We start from the raw sequence: 27789 nt of genomic DNA, 5'->3' as shown, positions 1-27789 counted from the left end.
TAGTGTTGATTGTGCATAATCTGCATGGCCGTCTGTGGTGGCTCTGAATAAGCCACCAGTTTGAGAGATACGCAAAACTGTGGTGGTGTTAACAGTGAAACAGGAGATGTTTAAAATAAAAAAAGGATGCTTCCATTTATATGCCTTTCCTCCCACACTTTAAAAGATTGTGATGGAAAGAGAAGACAGGAACCACTGAGCTTTTAGCACCAGACTTTGCACATATGTGAAAGAAGGGCAGTTGCAAAATGAGAACTGGTCTGGTAAAAACAAAAAACAAAAAAACTTGGAGACTCTGCTGAAATCTCTAGTCTGCATTTTTTAATGTTTATCTTTTAAAAAGATGTATTTATTTGAGAGAGAGACACATGCGTGCACACAGGGTGGGGGTGGGGCAAAGGGAGAGGGAGACAGAATCTCAAGCAGACTCCCCACTAAACGGGGAGCCCAACATGGAGCTTGAGCTCGATCTCAGGACCCTGAGATCATGACCTGAGCCGAAACCAAGAGCTGGACAATTAACCAACTGAGTCACCCAGGCGTCCCTCTGTTCTGCATTTTAAAACATTTTCTCCCACCTTTGCAAATGTTATATCCTTCTTCTAAAGAACCACTATAGGTTCTTTAGATATTCCTCCCTACAAGGCACTTAGAACAAATGCCAGTTACCAAAAAAAAAGCCCTTTTTTATTTTTATTTTTTAAAAATATTTTATTTGACAGAGAGACACAGAAAGAGAGGGAACGCAAGCAGGGGGAGTGGGAGAGGGAGAAGCAGGCTTCCTGCCGAGCAGGGAGCCCAATGTGGGGCTCAATCCCAGGACCCCGGGATCATGACCCGAGCCAAAGCAGACGCTTAACGACTGAGCCACCCAGGCGCCCCCCAAAACCCCTTTTTTAATTAGTAGATATTTCCCTACATATGGTTTGAACTAAGTTCCATACGGCTCCCACTACAGAAAAATGTGGCAAAAAAAAATTCACAAGACCTCATTCTGCCAGGGTCTATTTGGTCCACACAAATCTAACATGGACCGTCCAGAAATTCAAACCAGACAAGAGTAACAACTACAGCTGATGAGGGCCTCCTTCTCAGGCTTCCTTCCCACACAAGCCTCTCTCCCAGTCCCCAGGAGAGCAAGGACCAATTCAGTTGTGCAGACTTTTCCCAGAGTACTACTATTCCTTCAGATTTCTGGCATGAAAGGACACCATAGTTTTCTAATAGTTTAAGGGAAGATAGTTTATTTCTGTTATTTTGATACAGTATCACCAAGTTGTTTCAATGAGAAAAGTTTCAACATTGTATGAACAATGGATGATAATTTATGTAGGAGGAGATGGGCTTATTCTCCACATTGGCTACTCAGCTAGAAAATGAATTTAAGGCAGCATTTAGTGATTAGGTACAAAGTTCTAGGGCATTAATAGCAAGCAGCGGGGCGCCTGGGTGGCTCAGTCGGTTAAGCAGCTGCCTTTGGCTCAGGTCATGATCCCAGGGTCCTGGGATGGAGCCCCTGCTCAGCGGGGAGTCTGCTTCTCCTTCTCCCTCTGCGCCCCCGCCCCTGCTCTTGGGCATGCTCTCTTTCTCTCTCTCTCAAACAAAATTAAAAAAAAAAAAAAAAAAAAGAGGGATGTCAAAACATAGAGGTACCCAACACACTATGGAATTCTAGGAAAAATTTTGTCATGACTAAATAAAACAAGATCCAGGAGTAGCTAAGTACTAAATAAACAGTGAATTAAACAGTGATGCCAAATTTGAGCATATGTAAAATAGATTTTTAAAAGATACATTGGTGCCACCTTTTGGCCAGATGAAAAATTTACACGAATTATAACCTATGATCACATTTTAATTTCACAAAAAGATCTTGTTAGAGACACAGTTGTTAAATTCAAACAGTATGTGAATAGATTTAAAACTTCCTTGCTGCTTAATACAGTTGATTTTTAATCCTATTTTTTATTTTTTAAGAGCTGGAATAGAAGATAATACAAATAGAGTTTAATTCTGAACTAACCCATCTCATACTCTGTATGTACTCCTTTAGCTCTTGACAACCATCACAAAACTTATTTTAAGCTTTTGGACCAGGATTAGTCAACTTTAGCACTACTGATGTTTTGGGCTGGATAATTCTTTATTGTGGGCGGGGGGGGGGGGAACTATCTCCTGCACTGTGAGATGTTTAGCAGCATCCCTAACCTCTACCCACTAGATGCCAGTAGCAACATCCCCCCCCAACCCACCCAGTTGTGCCAACTGAAAACATCTGTGTTACAAAATGTCCCTATGGCGAGAAGGACCACCCTGTGTATGGTTAAATGTCACCTGGCCACGGGTGCTCAGATATTTGGATAAACATTCTGGGTGTGGCTGTGAAGGTGTTTTTGGATGAGATAAACATTTGTTTGAATCAGTAGACTGAATAAAGCAGATTGCCCTCCCTAAAGTGAGTGGCCCTCATCCAATCTGTGGAAGGCCTGAATAGAACAAAAAGGCTGACTCTCTGAGAGCAAAGGGAACTTTTCCTGCCCTTGTGAGTCTTGAGCCTACTGGCTTTTGGACTGGAATTACACCATCAGCTCTCTTGGGTCTCCAGCTTGCCAGCTGTAGATCTTGGGACATCTCAGCCTCCATATTTGTGAGCCAATTCCCTAAAATCAATCCACCTCTCTCTCTGCACATACACACTGTTGGTTGTTTCTCTGGAGAACACTGACTAATACATGCTGGTTGAGAACCACTGTTGTTGATTACATTACAAGAGAAAATACAGTAAATAGGGAAGAAGAAAGAAAAGCAGGTAACTACTGGGCAGTGGCTAGATGTTATCTTTCTTTCCAGAGATGGTAGTTGGAAGGCACCTGAGTAGGACGCCAATTTTCTATTCACACAGATTACAGTTGATAAGAACGGGGCTCAGTGATGCATTTTTGCCTCACACGTCCAAGATGTTACCTGGCACAGAGATGGACTGACCCCAGTGCTAGGAGGACAACATTGGGCAGACCCTGCTGTTAAATGAGAACACAGTCTATAAGCTGGACTAAAAAAAGGTTTTGTTTCTAATCAAGTCACATTAATTTATTTGTCATGTAAAATACATGAAATCCACTGTTTTCATTCCAAATAGACGATACCAAACTTTCTAAAATAATGTTTCTGAAGCAAACTCAAAGTCCATAAGGTGGAAGAGCTCAGCCATACAATGCACTGTTTACCAGCCTCTGGATTCGCCATGTGTTACTCGTCCGTGGAAGATTTCTTCACTGGGCCTTTTTTATTGCACACATTTTTGAAATCCAAGTTTCTCTGAAACGAGTTTAAGTTGATATCTGATCTAGTCTGACTAAATGACTTTATTTGGCACAAAATAGAAGAGTTGATGGCAGTTCACGTCAAGTGCGTTGGAGCAGTATCTACTAAGTAATCAAATGTAGCATGGATGCACAGTGAAGTGCGACAGATTCTTCCAGGTCTCGAAGACGAAAATCGCAGTCTGTGATTCCTTTGTGTTTAAGACATCCAGACTGGGGACTGTATAATCCTACCAGTTTTCACAGAGTCCAACCGTACAAACATGGCATATACAGCAGAGAACAATCAGTTCTAGATTTCACTTGTAGAAATTTAAAAATTATAATAAAATACCACAGAGCTACATTTAGTTTAAAACATACAAAGACACAAATTACATTATAAAAACTCTTTGTGTGGCTTATTTTACCTCAATTACTACTAAAAAATTACACTTACCAAGGATCTGGGTTACAAAGTAAGAATTTGCCTGTGCAGGTAAACATTAATGGAATTGTACCACTTTCCAGACTCTCTTTTTCCATGATTAAATGTATTTCCTTCCGTTTAAAGTGAGGCCTTTCCTGGGGCACCTGGGTGCCTCAGTCGTGTAAGCAACTGCCTTCAGCTCAGTTCATGATTCCAGGGTCCTGGGATCGAGCCCCACATCGGGCTCCCTGCTCAGCGGGGAGTCTGCTTCTCCCTCTGACCCTCTTCCCTCTTGTGCTCTCTCTCATTCTCTCTCTCAAAATAAAATCTTTTAAAAAAAAAAAGCTTTATTAAAGAAATTTTGGTTTTCTTATAAGGGAGACTGCACTTTATGAGTTCCAGAGTTGTGACAATATGCTAATAGAGACAAATACTAAAACAAGTCCGTTTTTCTCCAGAAAACAACTATATGTAGGATCTGGAAAGAAGGGAAAATTCTAAGCCGATCCAAGAAGAAAATGTCTGTTTAGTATTTGCCTAATACATTGATTAAGGTGCATGTAGCATTTCCTGTTTGAAGAGCTTGGTAATCATTATGCAAACTGTATTATATGGTTAAGATTATAGCTCCATTTAGGGTGCCTGGGTGACTCAGTTGGTTAAGCAACTGCCTTCGGCTCAGGTCATGATCCTGGAGTCCCGGGATCGAGTCCTGCATCAGGCTCCCTGCTCGGCGAGGGGCCTGCTTCTCCCTCTAACCCTCCCTGCTCTCATGCACTCTCTCTCTCTCTCATTCTCACTCTCTCAAAATAAATAAATCTTTAAAAAAAAGATTATAGCTCCATTTTGCAGATGACATGGTCAAAACTAAAGGGTTTAGCTGGAACCTATTTTATCCAAAATAGATTTTCTTAGTAAGGAATCACGTCTTAAAAAAACACACTCAGGGCACAGCATTCATTAATCATGTAACAGTTATTTTATTTTTCAGATTTTATTTATTTGACAGAGAGAGACACAGCGAGAGCAGGAACACAAGCAGGGGGAGTGGGAGAGGGAGAAGCAGGCTTCCCAAGGAGCAGGGAGCCCGATGTGGGGCTCGATCCCAGGACCCTGGGATCATGACCTGAGCTGAAGGCAGATGCTTAACGACTGAGCCACCCAGGCACCCCAACAGTTATTTTATTTTATATTTTAAAGATTGTATTTATTTGAGAGGGAGAGAATGAGAGAGAGAGAGCATGAGAGGGCGGAGGGTCAGAGGGAGAAGCAGACTCCCCGCTGAGCAGGGAGCCCGATGCGGGACTCGATCCAGGGACTCCAGGATCATGACCTGAGCCGAAGGCAGTCGCTTAACCAACTGAGCCACCTAGGCACCCCCCTCCCATAGTTATTTTAAAAATATGTCTGTTGAATGAATGAAAAAAAATTAAAGTGGGGTCAGTCCCCACACCACTATTCACCGGCTCTCTGGAACCCACCTCTTGGGACTTTTTTTTCTATAAAATGGAGTTAACATTTTTCCACTTCCTAAAACAGAGAATACTATGAAGACTAAGGAAAGGGGCGCCTGGGTGGCTCAGTTGGTTAAGCGTCTGCCTTTGGCTCAGGTCATGATCCCAGGGTGCTGGGACTGAGCTCCACATCGGGCTCCCTGCTCAGTGTGGAGTCTGCTAGTCCCTCACCCACTGACCCTCCCTCCACTCGTGCTCCCTCTCCCTCTCAAAGAAATAAAATCTTTTTTTAAAAATTTTTCCAAGATTTTATTTATTTGACAGAGAGAGACAGCCAGAGAGAGAACACAAGCAGGTGGAGCGGGAGAGGGAGAAGCAGGCATCCTGCAGAGCCCGATGTGGGGCTCGATCCCAGGACCCTGGGATCATGACCTGAGCTGAAGGCAGATGCTTAACCATCTGAGCCACCCAGGCGCCCCTCAAAGAAATAAAATCTTAAAAAAAAAAAAAAGACTAAAGAAAGAACATTTGCTTTGAACTTCTAATATCAAAAGGAACTATATGAATGAGAATAAAAATACAGTTAACCATTACATTCTTAACACCCAAACAAATAGAGATATATTTCAGCTTTAAATTAATGTTGTCTGCCATGGCTAATCAGTCACAGCAAACTCTTAATTTCTTCAGACTCTGCCCTGCACTGCTGCCCTACCCCTCAACTCATATGCACCCTCAATCCACCCTTTAGCTACACATTTCTTGTGTCAAGGACTAACAACTGGGCAGGAAGGAAAGAACAGAGAAGAAAGAAATAAAAAAACTGTTATCCTAATGAGAAAAATAAACTTTTACTTGAAGAAGGCTAGGGAATATATCCTGAATAGCCTAAAATATGAAATCAATGTTAATATTTGTGTTCATCCTATGAGATGAAATCTTTGAGGGTAAATTTGAATAACTGCTTGAATGACTTAAGACTAGATGAAGTTCTGACCCCAAAGAGCAACACATTTGTTTTTAACCACTCCCAATATAATTGATCCTATATCAATAGCTAGTTAGATTTCATTCTCAACACATTTCAATCTTGACCCCAGGAAGCTTTAGTCATTTGTCTGAGATGGAAACTCAACTGCCTTAGACAATGCCCAGTGGTTTCTTCATTCAGCCTTCAAGAAAAACTGATTTCAAATTCACCTACCTCACTGTTTACCCACAGAAAACCTTTTGTGCCCTCAGAATGAGCTAGATTAGTCTTTGAGCTCCCTTCTGACTGAACCCTGACACTGTCAGGAGCTGTCCTCAGAAGGATGCCATCATAAAGGAGCTCAGAGTTTCTGTATACACTTAATTTCTAAGCCTCACAAACCAGATCTACTAACATGTCTGTGAGGCTTTGGACGGGGCAGCATACAAAAAAGATGGGGCTGTTTCAAAGCCTCCCTCTTTTGTCATTCTGGACGAAATTTAAACATTTCAGAAACAATTTAGGTCTATCCTTTGTGGTGAAGTTTGACCAGCTATCCCCCAGCTACAGAAAGAAGGAGAATCTATCATTTAGTCCATCAGTTTTAATTTTTCTGATGTTATAGCTTTATAAGTTTCACTGCTATAAAAGGGAGCTAAGTTTATTCACAAAGGGAAAGCTATCATGGATTTTAGACATAGTTTTAGGACACTGACTGTATCTACTCTGGATATGGATCAGAAAAAAAATGAAAACTGTGTCATTGAAGAATTACTTTTTCAAGTGACACTTAGAAAATCCACATCAACTCGGGCAGCCTAGAAAATCCTCTGACACGGAGAGTAGAAAGATAATTTCTATTTTATCATTTTCCTCTTTAAAAACTGATGTAAACCTCTGGTCATAAAAAAAAATCTCAAATTGTTCTTATGGTCTTTAAGAAAATGCTCTAGGTGAAGGTAACAACACTGGTGTTGGGTGTTGGTCAGTGTAGCTCTATCTGAGTCTGTCTCTACGTTTATCTGTCTGTATGTATCTTCCTATGTCTCTCCATAGGATTTTGTTTTAATGTCTGAATCTTCTCCCTTTCTCTATTTTCACTAGAATATTTTTTATTAAAAATAAGATATGCTCAATGTCAAAAAATAAAAGCCAAGTAAGGTGCTGCAGAGCTAATAAGTAAAAAGTGGTTTTAAAACTACTTATGATTTATTATAGCTATGTCCTAAAACAAAACTTGTATAGATTATAACATATAGTTATGCAGTAGAATAACTTTAACTTCCTATATGGCAGAAAATATTTTTAAATAGTCTTCATAGGCGCATATTCGTGTGAAAAATTAGCCAAAAGTGATAGCCTAGAATGTTCTTTAAAAAATATTTCATTTACTTCAATTTGGTTTTACTGATTCTACAACTTAGAAATTCTATAAATATTTACTCTAAACTCCATAGTTCCTACATTGATTTCTGATTTCTAAATTGTGATTTATGCATATTCATAGCTCTACTTGAAGGTTACATTTTAATAGCCATATGTATAATATATCTTACAATAAGAAGACCTCATATATACAACCTTAAAACTGTGAATCAATGGTAAAGAAAAAGAGTTAATAGAAGTGGAGGAGGAAAATAATTTATGAATACAAATTCATGTGAATTTTCTTTTTCAGCATGGGTATAAAAATCATGAAGGAGAAACTGCTACTCCACAAGGATAGAGTCTGCATTTTCTTGTGTGAGCTCTGACTCTAAGGCACAAGGTGAATCTAACTGCTCTTGTGACAAGCGAGAACTTTTCAGGGGGACATCAGACCAACTGTCACAATATGGCTGAAATCTCTGGGCTAACGCATTGCCGAACCTTTGGCATCGGTTATATCTGTAAGATTTACCTTTGTGTGTATACATGTGTTCTAGCAATTGGCTCTTTCGGAGAAATTTATGACCACAGATGGAACAGCTGATTTTTCTTTTCCTTGAGAAAGAAAAATTACAGTTTAATTCTACTGGCTCTGTGTCTTTGGAGATTAAAGCCACTTGACTGATCTGCAGAGGCTCTGTGGCACCCTGGTTTGAGTGGTCACGCTGCTGCTCATTCTCCGTGACAATGAAGGAGCTGAGCCTGCGGCATTCAAGGGCCTCACTATTTTCATTAAGTGGATGTACTTCACCAAGGTCATTGCTTTCCAGAATGGAAGCAGGTACACCGAATGGGAGGGATCCAGACACATGGGTATGGAGATGTTGCCGTAGGTTACTACGGGAATCAAAACGTTCCCCACAGTAATGGCACAAGTGTGTTTTGATGCTGCTTTCCGTGAAAGTGGGGCCTGTCGCCTCGGATGAGGGTGAGGGGTGGCTCTGGGCAGACTCTGGGTCACATGTCTCCTGCTTGATGGACACTGGGGGCTCCTGGCGCCCCTCCAAGGCCTGGGCAGCAGGACGGGTCCTCTGCTGCTCTGTGGTGCCGTCATCCAGCCCGATGGCCAGAGAGAGCTGCAGCTGGCGGTGGTCACCCTGGACAGCAGCTCTGTTGCCATTGTTACTGGCAGGAGCTTCCTTGACCTCCAGCCCGGGCTTGACAGCTGTTTTTTGCGTCGTTGAGATCTGAATGCCATACAAATTTGAAGACTGCACAGTCTCTGGTGAGAACGCTTGATTCATTTCAGTCGCAATGTGAGAAAGGTAGTCGGCGTGAAGAAATCGAATCCCTTCCTCCAAACGACTGTGATCCACAATCTGTTTTGGCCCTTTCCCCGTGTACATAATGTGCAACAAATAGCTGAATATGTCAGGCTGGATGTCAGTTGGTTGTATTTTTATGCATTCACTGTTAAAAACAAACAAACAAAAAAACAGGCCCACACAAGATAAAATGACCAGTTGGCCTTTTGGTTAGCACTATACAGTCTTAGGCTAATGCAATTTTTTTCCTAAAAAGTTCAGACTTAGCCATCTGCCTTGATGAAATATATCAACAGAAAATTAAACATTCACAGTACACCAGCTTTATGGCCCAGCAACAAGTCTTCATGTATTCAACCTACCGCCTAAAGTTGGGAAACACACACAGATATTCTGATTAGGTGAACAATTAGTGACTCCTAAGTGGTAGGCACTATACTAGGTGCCAGGGATGAAAAACATGATGAATAAAACAGATACCTTCCTCTTAAGGAACTTAACAGTCTTTTGAATACACAACCAAAAGAACTGAAAACATGGACCCAACAGACACCTGTATGCCAATGTTCATCACAGCATTACTCACATTAGCCAAAAGGTGGAAACAACCCAAGTGTCCATCAACAGATGAATGGATAAGCGAAATGTGGCATATACATACAATGGCATATTATTCAGCCAAAGAAAGGAATGAAGTTCTGAATGATGTGACAACATGGGTGAACCTGGAAAACGTTTGGTAAGTGAAATAAGCCAGACTCAAAAGGACAAATTTTGTATGGTGCCACTTATAATAGGCAAATTCATGGAGACAGAAAGATTAGAGTTAACCAGGAGCTTGGGGTCGGGTCGGGGAGATGAGGAGTTATTGCTTAATGGGTACAGAGTTGATGTTTAGGGTGATGCAAAGCTTTGGAAATGGTAAGTGGTGATGGTTGCACAACATTGTGAGTGTACCTAATGCCAGTGAATTGTATGATTAAAATGGTCAAAATGGCCAATTTTATGTTGTATATATTTTACCAAAATAAAAAATATTTAAAATTTTAAAAGGATCTATTAAAATTGGTAATATTTAGAATTTAAATTACACTAATCTTATTTTGGCTTCCAAACTATAGTAATATATCTACTCTTCAAATCACAAATGAATATAGGTATAACTTTGAAAAACTTTAAAAATAACCCCAAGCTCAATTTTTAAATATGAATCTACGATTCAGATAATAGAAATAACAGCATAACAAGAAATCAGCAAACACCCTGCAACATTAGGATAAAGAGAACGTGAGGGAAGTGTTGGATGTCAGGGAACAATGCCACCAATGGACTTACCTTCCCTGAAGCAAAAATTCCTGTCTGCTTCAGAATGCACAGGGTATCAGATGCTGGCAATCCATTTCTTTAGTCCCCTTATCTCAGGATTCCCTCTTGGGTTTCAATCTTAGCTCTCACCCACCCACTTCCAGGGTCTGTGGCAGGGGTTTTTTATATCAGCACAGAGCTGTTAACTGAGGATTTTTAGTTGCTCAACAGAGATACCACGTAGCAGGCCTGACACCTTTGTATCTCTTGGATTTAGTTTAGCATGGTGCCTGGCACACAAAAGGTGCTTTGGGAGCTGAACCAACTCACAGCTCTTAGACGAGACTGATGTGAAGGCACTGTTCCTAATCTAGTTTCTACATTGACACCACCCATGACATATCCCCCACTCCAACCTCCTCCCCACTTTGTGCCCTGCATTCCAACCATTCTGGTCTACTCTGTTTCCTGAATGTACTAGCCCGTTTCATACCTGCCTATGTTTTCATGCAATTTTTCCCTCTGCCTGCAATGTACCTTCTTGCATTCCTTTACAATAACCAAAAAACTCCTCCTGATCCTTCAAGATCCAGGGCTTCTGTAAAGCCTATTCCAACCTCCTCAAAATAGGGCTGCTGACACTCCACTCTGCCTTGTACAACACTTCTATTATAGACGTATCACATTAGTTATTGATAACAGTAGCTGACAGGGCAAAGCTCTGTTCTAAGCATTTTAATATTATTAATCCATTTAACCTTCTCAACACCATGGGGTGAGTATACATACTATGCCAGTGTTTTACAGAGAAGGAAACTGAGGCACAGACAGATCAATTACACCACAATTTTTTTCTTTACATGTGTTCTCTATTAAACTATGAACTAACTCCTTGAGGACAGGGAGCATTACTAGCCTGTTACTGGGGTCTAGTACAGTGCTTACATGTAAGTACCCAACAAATATTTAAATGAGTGAACAGGTAAATGAATATGTGTGATTGAGGCTAGACTACTAAGTATTTCATGCAAGGTCATTTAAAAAAACAGAGAGAAGTCTATCTCCTTCAACCTAGGATGGATTAAAGCTATTCTTTAAGAGCTCAGAATCTGAATACGACTTTCCTGCCCACTCCCTACATACCCATCATGTTGGGATAATCCACATTCAAAAAATCAAAACACTTGAGAAAAAGTATTTGAAACAAATGTCTTCTGAACTGTAATATGGAATATAAGGTGTGTAGAATTATGACATTATACTCTTGCTCTGAAAGTGTTATAGAATAGATATCAACAACTCAGTGAGTCAGAACATAGATCGTTAAAAGCGCAGATCCGCATTTGAGGATGATTTAATAGCTGTGTAATCCCGGATGGGCCAGTTACTTGACTCAGTCTCAGTTTCCTTTTCTCTAAAATAGTATGGATAACAGAATGTACCTTAGGTAAATACTTAGTGCTTGGGTATGGGCTAAGCCTTCAGTAACTTTTAGCTATTATTGTTTTCGTTTTTACCTTCCACCATGGATCCTACACACTGAGATGAATTACTGGATGTGTTAAAAAAATATATGTGTATGTATATATATTTCTTAAGGTGACCCCATAACAAAGAATCCCGCAAATGATGTTATAATAAGGTTTAGCTATATCACAAACATTAAAAACTCTTCTGATTTACAAAAGCACATCCTTACCTTGTTTGGTGAATAAATATCATCTTGAAATAGTTAGAAAAAGCAGCAAGCACTGCTCTGTGGGCTTTGAAGTAAACATCTCCAATGGCAACTGTGCAATCACACAGAAAACCAAATTCTCGCTGCATGTTCAGCTGCTGCAGAAGGACAAGGCTATGGCTAGCTGTGTCCATTGTGGCTCTGAGAAAAAGGACAATTTTTTTTTTTTTTTTTACAAAATTAGCTACAGTTCACACAAACCTACAGAGTACAAGGAGGCCTAAATTTAAATGAGATTACTTAATAGTTTTTAATACTGTTAATTTCACCCCAAACTTAGCTAACATTAAATCCCCTCACTAAAACTGCAAAATATGGTCTTTTTTCATCTAAGAAGGTAGCTTGGTATGAGTAACACAGAAGCAAAAGGAAGGCCTTTTTTTATCTATGTGGCTGTGCTTCTAGTCATACTGCCCCTTCCTCAGAGCTGCAGGAGTTATGTGAAAAGCACCTCGTAATGGAAACTGCTATTCAAGTGTTAGCTGTAACTGTCCATATCGCTGTCCTGGCCGGGCTAGAGCTGTCAGTGCTCTGTAGGGATCCCTGTGAGCTCAGGGGACACTGGCCCTCTAACTATCATACAGTATGTTTGGGGAAACATGATCAGTCACAGTATGTGCAGGAGCCCTTAAAATAGATATCAAGCCACATCCCCTGATTTACATGGGGCCCGGGAACCCAATGGAAAGAGCCTAACCCCTGATATTAACTGGTTTCAGACACATACAACCATGGAGGCTCCTGAAGGAACAATACAGAATGGGACCACTGGTCTTGGGAAAAGTCACGCATGAGGAAAAACATGCATAAGAATTGTGGCAGGAAGTCTAGTGTGAGCAGCAAGGGATTCAAGAGTGCCAGAGTTCCAGGCAGACTGGAGGCTCTGCTTCACCCCGACTGTGTAGACAGACCCAGTGCCTTAAGGAGAAGGCAGCTGTGGTATAAAGGGCATCACTGGCCAGCTGGGAGAACCTACTTTAAAAGATCAGTTTCTGAAGAAGAGAATGAAGTTTCCTCACTAGCCAGAGGCCAAAGTCTAAGGAGGTCAGTGATGAGAGTGTGGAGTTAGCTGTCTGGAGACTGGCCACAGCTTGGGCAGCAGACAGCTGAGTGATCAATAATATAATAAAACTGGCTAACATTTACAGTGCTTCCTGTGTGTCAGGCACTTTTCACTCATTTAGTTCTCAATACGACTATACAAGAAAGGGAATATTCAATGCATCTACAGATGAAGAAACTGAATCAGTACCAAGAGTTAATTTACTCAAGTCACACTGCTAATAAGTGGCAGAGCAGGGGATTTAAACCTGGACACTGGGCTCCAGAATCCAAATGTCTTCCCTTTCCACCTCCCAGAGAGAACATGACCCACAAACTGGAGATGCCTAGGGAATGGTCAGGTTATACATCAAGATACCTCGGGAAGCCTCAAGAATGTTTGGAAAGGGGAACTAGGGAAAAACCCAGATTTCCTGCTGCTTAATTTGCTTACACAAATCTGATACAGAAACAAATACTTATTAATGGATAAAATCTAGGCTATAACTGGTAAACAAAAAGGTAATTATTACTGATACAAAGTTAAATCTATTTTTATTAAAATTACATATTTAATGCACTGATATGAAATAATCTCTAAGATATATTAAGTAAAAAAAAGTAAAGCATAAAATTGTAAAGGGAAGACTACTATTTATGCAAAAGGGGGTAGTTATTTTAAAGGTGGGGGAGAAATTTATACAGAAATACATTCTTGTTTATGTACACATCTCTGGAAAGATTCAAAGAAATGAGTGAAATGTTTGCTTCTGGGAGGGAAACAAGGGAGCAGAGTGGGGGAATTGTACTGTTTAAAGATTTTTTTTTTTTTTTTTTTTATTCATGAGAGACACAGAGAGAGAGAGAGCAAGAGAGAGGCAGAGGGAGAAGCAGGCTCCCAAGGAGCAGGGAGCCCGATGCGGGACCCGATCCCAGGACTCCGGGACCATGACCCGAGCCGAAGGCAGACGCCCAACCATCTGAGCCACCCAGGCGCCCAGAATTGTACTGTTTAAACTTAAATTCTTTTTTTTTCCTTGAGAGAGAGAACAAGCTCAAGTGAGCTGGGGGTGGGGAGCAGAGGGAGATCTTAAGCAGACTCTGTGCTGAGCGTGGAGCCTGATGTGGAGCTCCATCTCAGGACCTTGAGATCATGACCTGAGTAGAAATTGAGTCAGACACTTAACCAACTGAGCCACCCAGGCACCCTGAACTTAAATCTTATTGAAGTTAACATCATAAGTACATTCCAACATGTATTCCTTTTCCCCTCATTTTTAAAAATCATGAAGGGGGCGCCTGGGTGGCTCAGTCGTTGAGTATCTACCTTCAGCTCAGGTCATGATCCCAGGGTCCTGGGATCAAGCCCCGCAAAGGGCTCCCTGCTCGGCAGGAAGCCTGCTTCTCCCTCTCCTGCTCATCCTGCTTGTGTTCCCTCTCTTGCTGTGCCTCTCTGTGTCAAATAAGTAAAGTAAATATTTAAAAAAATTATGAAGTATTTCAGATAGACAAATAGGTACAGAGATCAATGTGACAAACATGCAGCCAGCCAGCCACCCCTGAGCACATAAGGTAAACATTACAAATGTGGTAGAGACCCCCTACCCTCTCTCCCTCATTTTAACTACCCATTACCTTGCCTCCAAAGGTAATCATCATCCAGACTTTGGTGTTTTTGACTGGTAACATCATCATGTTCCTACTGTATCTGTATGTATCCCTTCAGAAGGTATGGTATTATTTTGCATATTTTAAAATTTTATATAAATAATATTGTATTTTAAGAATCCTGCAACTTGCTGCTTTTAATTCTATTCATATATTACTTTTAAAAATTATACTTACTCAAACATTAAGTTTCTCCCAAACCTCCCCCAATTAAAAAATAAATAAAAACAAAACTCTTACTCCTTACCATCTCATTTTAAAAGCCTTTAAGCAGTAATGAAATGAGGGAACAAAATAACAGAACCTACAGAGACCTGAGTGTAAACCAAACTCCAAATTGTGAGTATTGTTCCAAAAAGCCATTTAACTAAAAGTCACTATTTATTGTATTTGCTGCATTACCTGGATTCTAAAACACCACCAATTTATTATAGAGAGATTTAAAAACCAAAATAAAACTGTATGCTGGAGATTTCACCATGTGAAAAACATGTGCCTTAGATTCAATGAAATGGTTCAAACTGAAGTAGTTTAAACTAGCTTGACAAATTGTTAAAAAAAACCCAAAAACCTCAGATCATAAACATTTTCACCAGATCTATCTATATACATATATATACACACACACACATATATATAGTGCATTAGTGTAATGAACTACTGAACCACATGGAAATGAGAAAGGGCACACTAAAAAGCCACATATACAAAAATCTTGTGGTTAATGGTCTATGAGTAACAGTTTAATTCTTCGCTTACTGAACATTTTTTGAAGAGAAACTTAATAAAGAAAAAATTATTTGAAGGCATGCATTATACAAGGCCTAGGGACGGAAGAAAAATACTTACATGCTGCAACCAAGAAGACTGCAGGCTAACATGCACCCCAATGTTTACAGCAGCAATGTCCACAATTGCCAAAACATGGAAAGAGCCCAGATGTCCACCAACAGATAAATGGATAAGAAGATATGGTATATATACAATGGAATACTACTCAGCTATTGAAAAGAATGGAATCTTGCCATTTGCAATGATGTGGCTAGAGCTAGAGGGTATTATACTAAGTGAAATAAGTCAATCAGAGAAAGACAAATACCGTATGATCTCACTCATATGTGGAATTTAAGAAACAAAACAGATGGACATAGGGGAAGGGAAGGAAAAATAAAATAAGAGGAAAATGGAGAGGGAGGCAAACCATAAGAAATTCTTAACTATGGGGAACAAACTGAGGGTTGCTGGAGGAGGGGACGGGTAAAAGGGTGATGGGCATTAAGGAGGGCACTTGAAGTAATGAGCACTGGGTGTTATATGCAACTGATGACGCATTGAATTCTGCCTCTGACACTAATAATATAGTATATGTTAATTAAATTGAATTTAAATAAAAAATTTAAAAAAGAAGATTGCAGGCTAATAGGGGAGACAAAACATAAAACATGGTAATTATGATATAAAGTAAAAGTGGCAAATGTCATAAGAGCATTTCAGAGAACATGCTATGAAGGGGAGATCAACATCAGGCAACCCAATGAAAAATAAGCCATTTGAACTGGATTTAGATGAACAGGCAGAAGGTGAACATAGCATTCCAGGCAGGAAAAAATAGAATGAATAAAATTACAGGGAGGAGTGTGAATATATAGGTAACTGAAGAACTCAGTTTGGCATAGAAAAACCAAAAGTAAGTGGGTAATAAGAGATGTGGTCAGCTCACACAGTACCGAATGTAAAACTGAAAGGTACTCCACTTGTGTTTGAAATGAATGGTGTTAAGATGTTTTTGCAGGACCCCTCCTGCAAAACAGCATAGTAGTTAAAGCTTGGACTCTGGAATTAGCTTGGATTAAAATTCCAATTCTGTCATTTAGCTGTGTGATCTCGAGAAGATGCTTAACTCTCTGGTCCTCGGTTTTACTTGTAAAATATGGATAATTACAGTATCTACCTCACAGGTTGATAGATTTAATAAGATAATGCACATAAGCACATAGAAATAGTGAGGCCCACAATAAGTGTTCAGTAAATACCAATTACCATCATGATCATCACCATCAGGCCTTTGAGTCAAGATTGCTCTAGTAGCAACACATAAAAAAGATTAGCAAGGGAAAGGTATGGAGAAATAAAGACCAGCAAGAAGTCCACGGCAATATCCAAGTAATGGCAGTGGGAATGAAGGAATACAAGAGATACACCAGACATAGAACTGACACAACTTGGCAGCCAGACTGGATGTGGTCAGCCACAGGGAAGATAAAGTCAAAGGCAAGTTTCAGAATTCCAGCTTGGATAACTGGAAAAATTCATTCACCCCTTCAGGTCATATTTTCAGAGTAACTGTCATGTGTTAGGTATCAATATAAAGACAGGGTCCCAGAATGCCAGAGAAGAGGCATAGAAACTGGCTTCATAAAAGAGAAGTTTCATTTTGGACACAGTGAGTTCAAGGTGTTCACTCCAGAACATCTGAGTAGAAATGTTCAGTGATCAATGGAGACATTATGTAGGATTGGGACTAGACAGGGAGAGGAGGTCCTCTGTAATTACACAGCTGAAGCCACCAGGAGTGGGTGGGACTATTGAGTAAAATAAGAGGGGAAAAAAAGCTAAGGATGAATCCCCAAACAACACAAGAAAGATACAACAAGAAGAGGAGTAATAAGGAAACATATCAACATTGAGTGGGGATTGGGGGGTGGTGAAGGAAAGGCAAGAACCTGGGTGGGGAGTCTCCACCAATGGTGGAAAGTACTGCAGAGAAACATGGGGATGAGGCCTATTACAAATACTCCAAGTGTGACTAAGAGATTTCTAGTGACCTCTGACGATAGTCTGCGAAAGCAGCAAGAGCAAAATCTCTCACTGCAAGGGAATGTTAGATAGCAAAGGCCATAAAGGGTAGGTACAGATAGGACATTGATGATGGGCAGCTTCAGCTCAGAGAAGACTTTCAGGCTGAAGAGGGGTGGAGTCTCCAGAAGCCAGAAGGAACACAAGCAAAAGTCTAAGGGTAGCAGTCAGCCATGGAGAAGAGAGGGATTTCTTTCTGACAGTGGCAAGGAGATGGCTGAGGTGAGGAGAGAATCTCAAAGTACTCTGTAGATGGCTTCCATTCACACACTATGAAGGCAGTCCATATGCAGAGGGAAGAGCTGAGTTTAGATCTTGAAGGAAACCAAGAAGAGCGCCTGGGTGGCTCAGTTCGTTAAGCATCTGCGTTTGGCTCGGGTCATGATCCCAGAGTCCTGGGATCGAGCCCCGCATCGAGCCCCGCATCGAGCCCCGCAACGAGCCCCGCATCGGGCTCCCTGCTCGGCGGGAGGCCTGCCTCTCCCTTTCCCACTGCTTGTGTTCCCTCTCTCGCTGTGTCTTTCTCTGTCAAATAAATAAATAAAATCTTAAAAAAAAAAAAAAAAGAAACCTAGAGTAACAATCCCTGAGGCTAATATATAGTGATGAAGTTTATATAGAACTTTCACATAAAATAATTTTTCTGTTTCAGGGGTGCCTGAGTGGCTCAGTCAGTTGAGTGTCTGGCTCTTGGTTTCCGCTCGGATTGTGATCTCAGGGTCATGGGATCAAGCCCCATGTCGGGCTCCACACTCCATGTGGAGTCTGCTTGGGATTCTCTCTCTAAAACAGATAAATGAAATCTTAAAAAAAATAAAATAAAAACATAAAAAGATTTAAAAAATTTGTTCCAGATGAAATACTTTCTATTAAGCTGCAAGTTCATGGACTGTCATTTTTGTTAAACTCAGTCACTGAATTTTTAATTTCAGATATTATATTTCCAGGTCTAAAATTTTCATCTCATTCCTTTTTAGTTTCTATTTCTCTGCTGAGATTTCCTATTTGTTGACACATTACCACTTTATTCTGCTTTACATTCTTGAGCATAATTATAATAGCCGCTTTAAGTCTTCTCTGCCAAACCCAAACTCTGGGTCATTTTGGAGTGAATCTCCATTAATTAGGGTGATAGTTTCCTGTTTCATTTTGGACAATATCCTAGACATTGTGATTACTGTGGTAAAGGCTCTAGATTCTGTAATATTCTTCCAAAAGTACTGATGTTTTTGTTTTGTTGTTACAATTAACTTGGCTGGACTTAAAACTCCAAAATCTGCCTCCCTTTTGGTTGTTTTTTTAGTTGTTGGTGTGCTGTATGGAGGCTCGACATATGTGTAAGTTTAGGGGGTTGGCAAGAGATTCAAGCTGAATTATACACAATATTTGGGGTTTCCCAGAATCCTTTCTAGGATTTTCCTTTTCTTTCCAGCTATGTGGTCACTCTGAACTCTGTCCTCTTTTCTTCAAGCAAGTAAGATTACGGGTTATTAACCTAAGTTTGGCCAGCTCTTCCTGTCACCAATTGGAGCCTTCTCTCAGGATTAAAGCCATAAAAATGGAAACTCATCCACTGCTGTTCCCTTCTTCCAAGTGTAGACTTTATTCCAGTTTCTGCCTGATTTTTGTCACTTTTAAATGCCATCTGATAGTTTCTAAAGCTTTTTTTCAAGTTACAGAGTTGACCCTTGAACCACATCAGTTTGAACTGCATGGGCCCACTTACACACAGATTTTTTTGGATAAACACACTACAGTACCGTACATGTATTTTCTCTTCCTTATGATTTCCTTTTTTTTTTTTTTTTTAAGTAAGCTCTAGGCCCAACATGGGGCTTGAACTCACAACCCAGAGATCAAGAGTCGCACACTCTACAGAGCCAGCCAGGTGCCCCGTACGATTTTCTTAATAACATTTTCTTTTCTTTTCTCTAGCTGATTGTAAGAATACAGTATATAATACATGTAACATACAAAATATGTTAATTGACTGTTTTTGCTATCGAAAAGGGGGAGGCTGGGGGCGGTGTCAAGTTAAATGCAGATATTTGACCGTGCAGGGAGGTTGATGCCCCTAATTCCCACGCTGTTCAAGGGTCAAATGTAGTTTCCTAGTTCAGACTTGTCCCAATAGAACTATTCAGCCATTATTACCCTTTATCAGTTCTAAAAAGTTCTGGCCTCAAGATCCACTTACACTTTTAAGAGGAGCATTAGGGATTACAAAGAGCTGTTGCTTATGTGTGTTGTATTTATCAAGATTTACCATATAAAAAATTAAAAGTGAGACATTTAAAATTTTTAATTCATTTAAAAATAACAATAAACCCATTATATATTAACATAAATTTTTTTTTCTAAAAAATAACTACATATATTTTGTAAGTGGGAAGGGTAGCATTGTTTTATATTTTACAGTATTACTACCTGACTTTATAAAAAATACAGCTGGGTTCTTTGCTTCTGTGTTCAATCTGTTGCCACAAGTTGTTTTGATTCAAGTATATTAAGAGATTTTGCCCTTGCAAAAGCAAGATCCTTGTAGATCCTGAAAAGGTTTCAGGAACCTCTGGGGGGCCCTTGAACCATACCATGAGAATCTCTGCCCCGTGCTATCTTTTTTTAATCCTATGAGGTAATAGAGCAGGTACAATACTAGTTCCATTTTATGGTTGAGGACCCAGAGGCTCAGAGAAGGTGGGAGAGGTACCCAAGTCAGATGGACTAGCCATTAAATGGTGCTGGTAGTACTTCAAGTCTGACTTTTAACTCATCCCCTTTCTTCAAAACCCCCATCTAAAACTTTTAACATACATACTATGGCAGATTTTTCAAATATATTGAATTGAATAAAGGGAAAATTTTTCCAAGTTTATAAAATGAAACGAATTCAGAAAGGCTTAAAAGAAAAAAACACCACAACTTAGATACATAATAGGTTCACTCAAACTTCTTTGTATAATAGACCTTTGACATTTTAAGGCAACACAACCAGAGTTTATCTGTCAATAGAGCCAATCCAACACACTTATTAAAAACATTTTCTAATACAAACTACTTTGTAAATTTATTAGCTGGGTTTTTCATATAGCCTTTGCTCATCCTTTCTTTGACCATCAATATTAAATTATCTAGTATGTGGACTAGCTAAAACTTCCTATGCATACAGAAAGATCTTAGAAGTTTTATTTAAGAATTTTCGGTGGAGGGGCACCTGGGTGGCTCAGTTGGTTAAGCATCTGCCTCCGGCTCAGGTCATGATCCTGGGATCCTGAGATGGAGCCCCACCTCTGGTTCCCTGCTCAGCGGGGAGCCTGCTTCTCCCTCTCCCTCCTGCTCGTGCTCTCTCTCTCTTGCTCTAATAAATAAATAAAATCTTAAAAAAGGAAAGAAAAGAATTTTGGGTGGAAATTTTAAGATGTGAGAGAAGTTGCAAAAAAATAATTTATCATTTTATTACATTTACAAATACGAGAGCCTAAATGAAAGAGTGCTTCATCTTAAGATGCTGTATCTATTATCAAAGTGGTAATTATACTGTAATAATAGAATTGGTATTGATATTTAAGAGAGACTACAAAACCTTGTTTACTAACTAAATTGTAGTAACTCTGGATTAGCTCAAACTAAGTAAGCCAGAACAGCTTTATACCAGTATCCATTTTTAATTCAAAGTTAATGTGAAATTTAACATCTTTTGATTTTTACTTATTTAAAAAAATCTTTTGTGTTAGTTAGACTGGACCCTCAGATCTATGGAGCCAGACGATATCCTGGAATATACAGCTTTTCATTTTCTTAGGCTGTAGAATCTTTAATAAAAACAGGACGAAAGGAGTAGGGCATCTGTCCCTGTAGAAAATAAACAGTCTTAGATATTTTCTCTGTGGTTCCTACCACTGTGACTTTATTACTAAATTCTCCTTAAGACAAGGAGACGGAAAAGTTGGCAGAGGAATATGTACAGCTTTTCTGAGGTACTTATGGCTATACATACAAAGGTAAAAGCAGAAATATTCAAAGTGCCACGTGATAACAGACTTTATACAATGATTTTAACCTTTTAGTGGTGCTTTCACATGATGATTATGGAGGTATAACACTTTATAACCTAGAGAAAGAATGTTTGCGGAGATCATTTTATCATGGAATAGTAGCTCTTATCACTGACTGTACTGTAAAACTTTCAATGCAGAGTTGTACTGACGCCTGCGTCCTGCTCTAGACCAAGCCAAACAGAATTGCTGAGCGTGAGTCTCAGATCCTTTTTTAAAAAGCTCTTCAGGCGGTTCTAATATGATGCTCAGTCAAGAACCACTGTGTTAGAAGGGAGCCAAGGAAACCGAAGAGGATATTTCAACTGTAAAATTACAGAGAAAAAGAAGCAATTTTACAAGAAGTGCTCAAATTGTGGGAATTATACCAATTACATTAAATGAACAAAAATCAACTATCGTAATTCTAATTGTAACTTTAAACAAAAAAATTAACCAGATTCTAAGAAACAAAAGTGCTCTCAAACTAGTAAATTGGACACTGGGGGCAGAGGAGGAACATACTATCTTCAGACTTCTAAAAAAGTATTTAGGAAAAAGAAGTATTTACTCTCATACACCATTATGCCTATTTTCATAACATCTGAAGATAATATGGAAATCGCAAATCTGAAAATATTGAGATAAAATGTGCAGCAATTCTAGGCATCTGCTTACGAAAATCACTGAACATATTAGAGAAGAGGGTAAGAAGTAGACGTGGTAGATGACACAGGAAGAGCAGTTATGCTCTAGAAACCTTTAACGGAACAGGGAAACGTTAGTTTGGGGCCTGCCTGTTGCCAGACACAGCCAGCCTACTATATCTCTAACCATCTAACCAACATGTGGGATGCCTGATAAAGCCACAGCACCAGGCAAACAAGAGTGCTAACACGGTAAGTGCAAATTGCTAGTGAACCTTAAAAAAATCAGAACCCTGTGAAGGAAAATAAACAATTCTTCTTAGTCTGCTTAAAAAAAAAATGACCGCATTTCTGAAAGAAAAAAATAAGGTACTCAAAGGACAGTAGGAAGCTGGATAACGACAATGCTAGTATAGACCTAGAATACAGTACAAACAAGAATAATTATAATTTCTGGATATAGGTGAACCAATACTTCCTTTGCCACAGAATGCTCCACAAACACGTTATCCAGATGGGTTAATGAAGTCCTTTGCTTAAAGTGCCTAGAGTTTTTCACAAGGAACAAAATGTCATTGTATGATTGATATGTACAGGGAAGAAATGATTTAGAAAAATTTCAAAAATAACTAACAATAATATAAACACTTTTTCTTCAGTTAAGATTAAAAAAAAGAAAAAAAAGAAAAAAAATTCCCGCAAGCAAAGGGAAAGAAGATGTGTGAATAAATTCAATTACTAATCCTGAAACTAATGTTTATTTCAAATACTTTCCTCTTCCTCTACTCTCCCTAAGCAAGTTCAAGCAGCAGTATCTTTCCTATCCTAGAGAGAATAATTCTGTTCTAGTTAAAATAGCTACTGTTATAATGAGTAAATACTACACGCAAGGCCTTGTGCTAAGTGCTCTATGTACATTCGTTTAGTCCTCACCTTGACTATGTGCTATTTTTATTTCTATTTTACAGATGAGGAAAAACGTGGGCTTAGAACACACAGCTAGCAGACAGTATAAAGTGGGGATCAAAAGCTACGTCTGACTCCATAACCTGGGCTGTTACTATAAATTGGAGTAGTATTTTTCTTAGCATTCTTCTCTGGAAAGATTGAAGTTCACATGCAATTGGAATAAATAAGCAGAAAGGGGGCACAGGAAGTGGTGTACAAATACTTTATAATTTATCAAGATAAGAGCACCTGCACTTCTTTTTTAAGACAAGGAAAAAACCCTGCGATAATATAAAACCCCCAACTCTGTTCTGGCCCTATTATTACAAAAAAGGACAAGTTTTTCTTTAACAAGATGGTCAAGCACCACCTACGGGCCACAGTAAATAAATCACTTTGGTTCAGTGGTGGGGAGGGCATTATGCAACACTTCCCAGCACTGCCCTGCCAGGATATTTTACAGCCAAGACTCCTGGGCCCCTCCTCCCCAGCTAGACAGCCTGGCTCCTGTGCATTCCCCTCAGGAGATAGGGTGGAAGTACAGAGCTCCATTTTCTAAAGCAAAGAGGGCAGCTGAAAGTCCTGCTCAGCCTCTCTGGGCAACCACAGGCGCCAATAAATCAGCCACAGGCGATTCTCTCATCCCTTTCCTGGCTTGAAGTGGTAGCAAGACACAATGTAAAAGATCACTGACTGGACTTGGGAGATAAGTGATCTAGCCTTGAATTCCACGGCAAGTGACAGCATCACAGAAGCCAGGTAAATCTCTGACTGTTGTTTAACATAGAAACAGTACTACTTCCTTTTTTGTCAAGTACTCAAAATTCATCTATGAAAGTGGCTAGCTAGCCACTGCAGGTGCTCAATAAACAGCCAACAGCCCCCGCAGAATCCATCTCCACTAGCTCCAAATAAGACATTAAGGGAAGGGTTGGGCAAAAAGGTATATATAAGCAAGTCATCTGAGGCCCCTCCCTGCTTTGTTGCTGACCATCCCTTTGATGTTCCACTCTTTCCTGATAACCTTCCAGCCATCAGAACGAATCTGTTCCAAGTACTCTCCCAGGATCCTGCTCCCTATTAAGGAACTGATTTCTGATACTGGATAGTTTACCTTAATCAAAACACATCTAGGTTCCTAAAGAGAACTTTGATGCCTTAATCTAAGGAAGCAACCAGTGCTGCAAATGTTGGTTATTCTTACCGAGTAGAGCTGAATTTTGGAGGAGTCAGGCTTTGAGCCCCAAAATACATCCTAGCGCAATCTAGTCCACCTAAAGATAATGCCAACCCCATTCCTTAAAATACCTGAGCCATCACACAACGGCCAAGCCTTGTTTCTCAATAATCCGAATCAAGCCAAGTATAATCACCTCTGGCAGACTGTCTCTACAGTGAGTGGGTTAGACTGGCACTGCGCTCCTGGTGTGCTGGAGACCCCAATAACCAAGGCCTGGAGCCCTGGAGTCCAGTTACTCAAAAAGTGTAGGGCTTCGATCAAGCTACACGTTCCTTAGGCCGGGTGTTTTCATCTGTAAAACAGAGGGATGAACTAGATTTCCTGTAAGGCCCCTTTCAGCTTTAAAATCTGTCATCCTAAAGTGTACTTTACACACTTGACAAAATCCTGTGAGAATCAACAGTTTTGCCAAAAAACTCGAGTCTCAAGAGAATGAATGCCAAATGTAATTTCCTGGGGGGAAATGGGCGTTACTTTATGAAACATGTTAGCTGCTGTCAAATTCCAAGTACAGCGCTAGGTGCTGCCTAAGTAGCTTGATTTCTCAAAATAACGAGAGATAGGGAAGCAGTTAACGATCGCGCAAACTTTAAAAAGAAAAACTGGATTTACTCAGAATGAGATTAATATAATCCGAAAAAAGGAAGAAATGAATTATGGAGGGGGAGGAACTTCCTGCCCTAGAAACGGGGTAATCACAAACGGGGGTGGGGAAGGGAGAGGACAGTGGCTGCAGCGTCTCTCAGTTTGCACCAGGAGACCCGCCCACTTGCGAGAAGGGTTCGCGCGGCCGCCCGGGGAACGCCGCGGACCCGTCGGGGGTTCCCGCGCGGGGTCAGGCCCCGGCAGCCGCCTTCTGCGGGCAGCGAAAGGCGGCTCTGGGCATCCTCGGCCCAGTGCTCACTCGCGGGTGCCATTTTCCTCCTGTGCCCTGATTGACATGTCAAACGGACCAAAACACCCCTTTCCCCATCTACTTGCATCTGTCCCGCGACCAGCGCAGCTGCAGGCCGCCGCCCCGGGCGGCTCGCGGCGGGAGGGACTGAGCCCGGGGCAGCCCACAGGGGCCGGGCCGCGTCGCTTACCCAGACGCCGCCGCGGCGGCCAGCCGGCTCCTCCGTGCGGGAGGGGCGGCTCCCGCGCCGCGCACGTCACGCGGCGGCGCCGGTCACGCACCCTGCGGTCCGCTCTCGCGCGGCTTCCCGCGCCGGCCGCCCCGCGATGGGCCCACGTGACCGCGCGCCTGGTAGCCGGGGAACGAGGGGCGCGGGGGCTGAAGTGTGCGTGCGTGCGTGCGTACGTGCGCGCCCGCCCGCCTACTCAAGTGGCCAGGCGGGGTTCGGCCCGCGCTCGGGGTACCTCCGCCACGGTCCTCAGTCGTGACTCTGTAGGCGGAAGCGTGGAGACGAGCCTGAGCGTCACAGGCTCCCCACACACAACCGCGTGACCCGGGGACTTTCCCCAGGGGGTGCAAAAGCACAGCACTGCCTCACTTTGGGGGTGGGGGTGGGGAAGGATGCGCCCGCGTGTTCGCGGGGAGAGGGGTGGGGGCGCGGGGCCAAGGAGGCTGAGCCGCTGGAGCCTGGGAGGGGAGGCGGGCTGGGTGGGGTGGGGCATGGCGGGGGAAGTGACTCAAGGCCAGAGGCGGACAGGCCCATGGCAGGCAGAGTGGGGGGAGCGCGGGGAATGGGCGACCCCGGACCGACTGGCGGCGCACGGGACAGGGCGAGGGTGCCGGCGACCCCAGAACGCGAGGGACGAACCGAGAGGGAAGGCCTAGCTGCTGAGCCCTCCGGGGCAGGGGTCTGACATCTGGACGGAGGGCGAAAACAGCATCCTGCCCTTGGGGAGTCGGGAGGAGCCCAGTCCCATCCAGCTGTGCAAACAGGAGGAGGAGGAGGTCCCAAGCCTACCCTTGGGAGAGGGGCGAGAGGGGTGGTAAAGCCGCCGCCGCGACGGCCCCCGCGGTGCGGGTTGCGCCAGCCTCCCCGGAGCCCGACGCAGAAACTTGTTGCAAACAAACAGGCGACCGCGGGTGCCCCTAGCAGCCAGCGGCGGAGTGGGTGGGCGGGCGAGAGGGAGGGGAAGGCTGGCGGACGCCGCAGCGAACTGGTGGGCAGACCCGGAGTCGCCGCGTAAGCGGGGCCGGCTCAGTGCGGTGCGGCAGGCGCGGCTGTGCGGCAGCGGAAGTCCTTTGTTGCAGCACAGTCCCTGGCAGAGCCAGAGCCTCTCCGCGCAGCCCAGCCCGAACGCCGCGCGCCGCCGCCACTGCAGCTCGCGGCCCCTTCGCCTCCGCCCGCCTTTCCCGTGGCTGATTTGCCTTAAACTCCCTAAAACCTCCGCAGCCCCGGTTCCTGCTGCGGCCGGTGAGTATCTGCCAGTTGTGGGGCTATTTGCGCAACTTTGGCCCGGGCGGGAGGACGCGGGCCGCGGGCCTGGCGGAGTGCGGGGCCGGAGCGGTGCCGACCCGTGCGGGGATCCAGAGCGCGGAGGACGCGCCGCGAGGACCCGGCGACGGGCGGCTGCCGGGCCGCCTGCTCGATCCCGCCGTTCGCGGGCGCGCCTGGTCCGGGACGTGCGGCCTCCCTGGGTCGGAGGCGAAGCCCCCGCGGAGACTAGTTCCCAAATTAGTTACCTTCTTTTACCTTTCTTTCTCAGTCTTTATTTTTTTGGGGGGGGAGGGGTGGGGAGGTGTAGACGGGAGGCGGGAGGACTCGGTTGATTGACGTGCCTAGAGCCCGCTTCTCTCAACTTACAGCTGCGGCTCCTCGGCGGGTGGGAGGGGAAGTGTCCCGGAGCCCGAGGCCGCAGACTTGGGCGCGCTCCGAGGGAGGAGGCGTAAGAGCCGTGCAAATTCTTGCCACGCTCTTTTTCACCCCCCTCTTGCCGGCACACACGCTTTTTGTTCAGTAAAAAGTAGTGAGTTTCGGGTTTGGGAATTTTCGGTGGAAAAGATGTTTCCTGGGAAGAACGTGCTTTCTAGTCCAGTGGTGGGCGCTTGCTAGAAGTTCTGTTAGTGTTCGGCAAATGTGTTGGGTGTAGATCGGGAGTCGTTACCACTAAAATATGTAGGCTTGGGTCTGAGCTCAGCCACCCTCCCAGTCCTAGGTAAACTAAGCAACGAACGCGTCTGTATGATCTGAAAGGTTGACATGACCTTTTCCAAATTGGGAGCGTCGGGGAGATGTCCATGAAAGTCCTTGATGTTTTCTGGGGACAGTAGGGCATTTGTATGTGTGTAATAATAACGACTCCAGTCGAGCTTAAACGTGGTAGGTACGCGCAGATTCTCCATTGGCCTGAGTGTATTTCCATACGGTATGTTTCACTGTCTCAAGGCAGGAAAACTTACAGGAACGATTTTCTCAAACCCACGGAGTGGTTCCAGGCTTTTTGAGGCGACTTAGAATCAGTTTCATGATTTGAAGTTCAAGGCACTTTGGAGCAGAAATGGTGAAGGATG

General features: G+C 42.5%; 1 protein-coding gene across 6 annotated transcripts; it reads right to left on the bottom strand.

Annotated features, from left to right (window-relative positions):
- Positions 1-5600: 5600 nt before the first annotated feature.
- On the bottom strand, positions 5601-25809 carry ZBTB25 (zinc finger and BTB domain containing 25). 6 transcript variants are annotated; one of them, XM_027570605.2, is made up of 4 exons: positions 25412-25809; positions 24460-24618; positions 11854-12033; positions 5601-8994 (listed from the first exon to the last, which is right to left on the bottom strand). In XM_027570605.2, exons 3-4 carry the CDS (start codon positions 12024-12026, stop codon positions 7866-7868), a joined length of 1302 nt encoding a protein of 433 aa, XP_027426406.1. In that variant the 5' UTR covers positions 12027-12033; positions 24460-24618; positions 25412-25809; the 3' UTR covers positions 5601-7865. The 6 variants fall into 6 exon arrangements, with proteins under 6 accessions (XP_027426406.1, XP_027426405.1, XP_027426404.1 ...); XM_027570604.2 differs by lacking the exon at positions 25412-25809 and adding an exon at positions 25304-25403; XM_027570603.2 differs by lacking the exon at positions 24460-24618.
- Between the last annotated feature and the right edge of the window lie 1980 nt (positions 25810-27789).

This window comes from Zalophus californianus, chromosome 6 (genome assembly GCF_009762305.2).
Source record: "Zalophus californianus isolate mZalCal1 chromosome 6, mZalCal1.pri.v2, whole genome shotgun sequence".
NCBI lineage: Eukaryota > Metazoa > Chordata > Mammalia > Carnivora > Otariidae > Zalophus > Zalophus californianus.
Note: the sequence above shows the minus strand (reverse complement) of the source record. Positions and strands in the feature narration are given on the sequence as shown.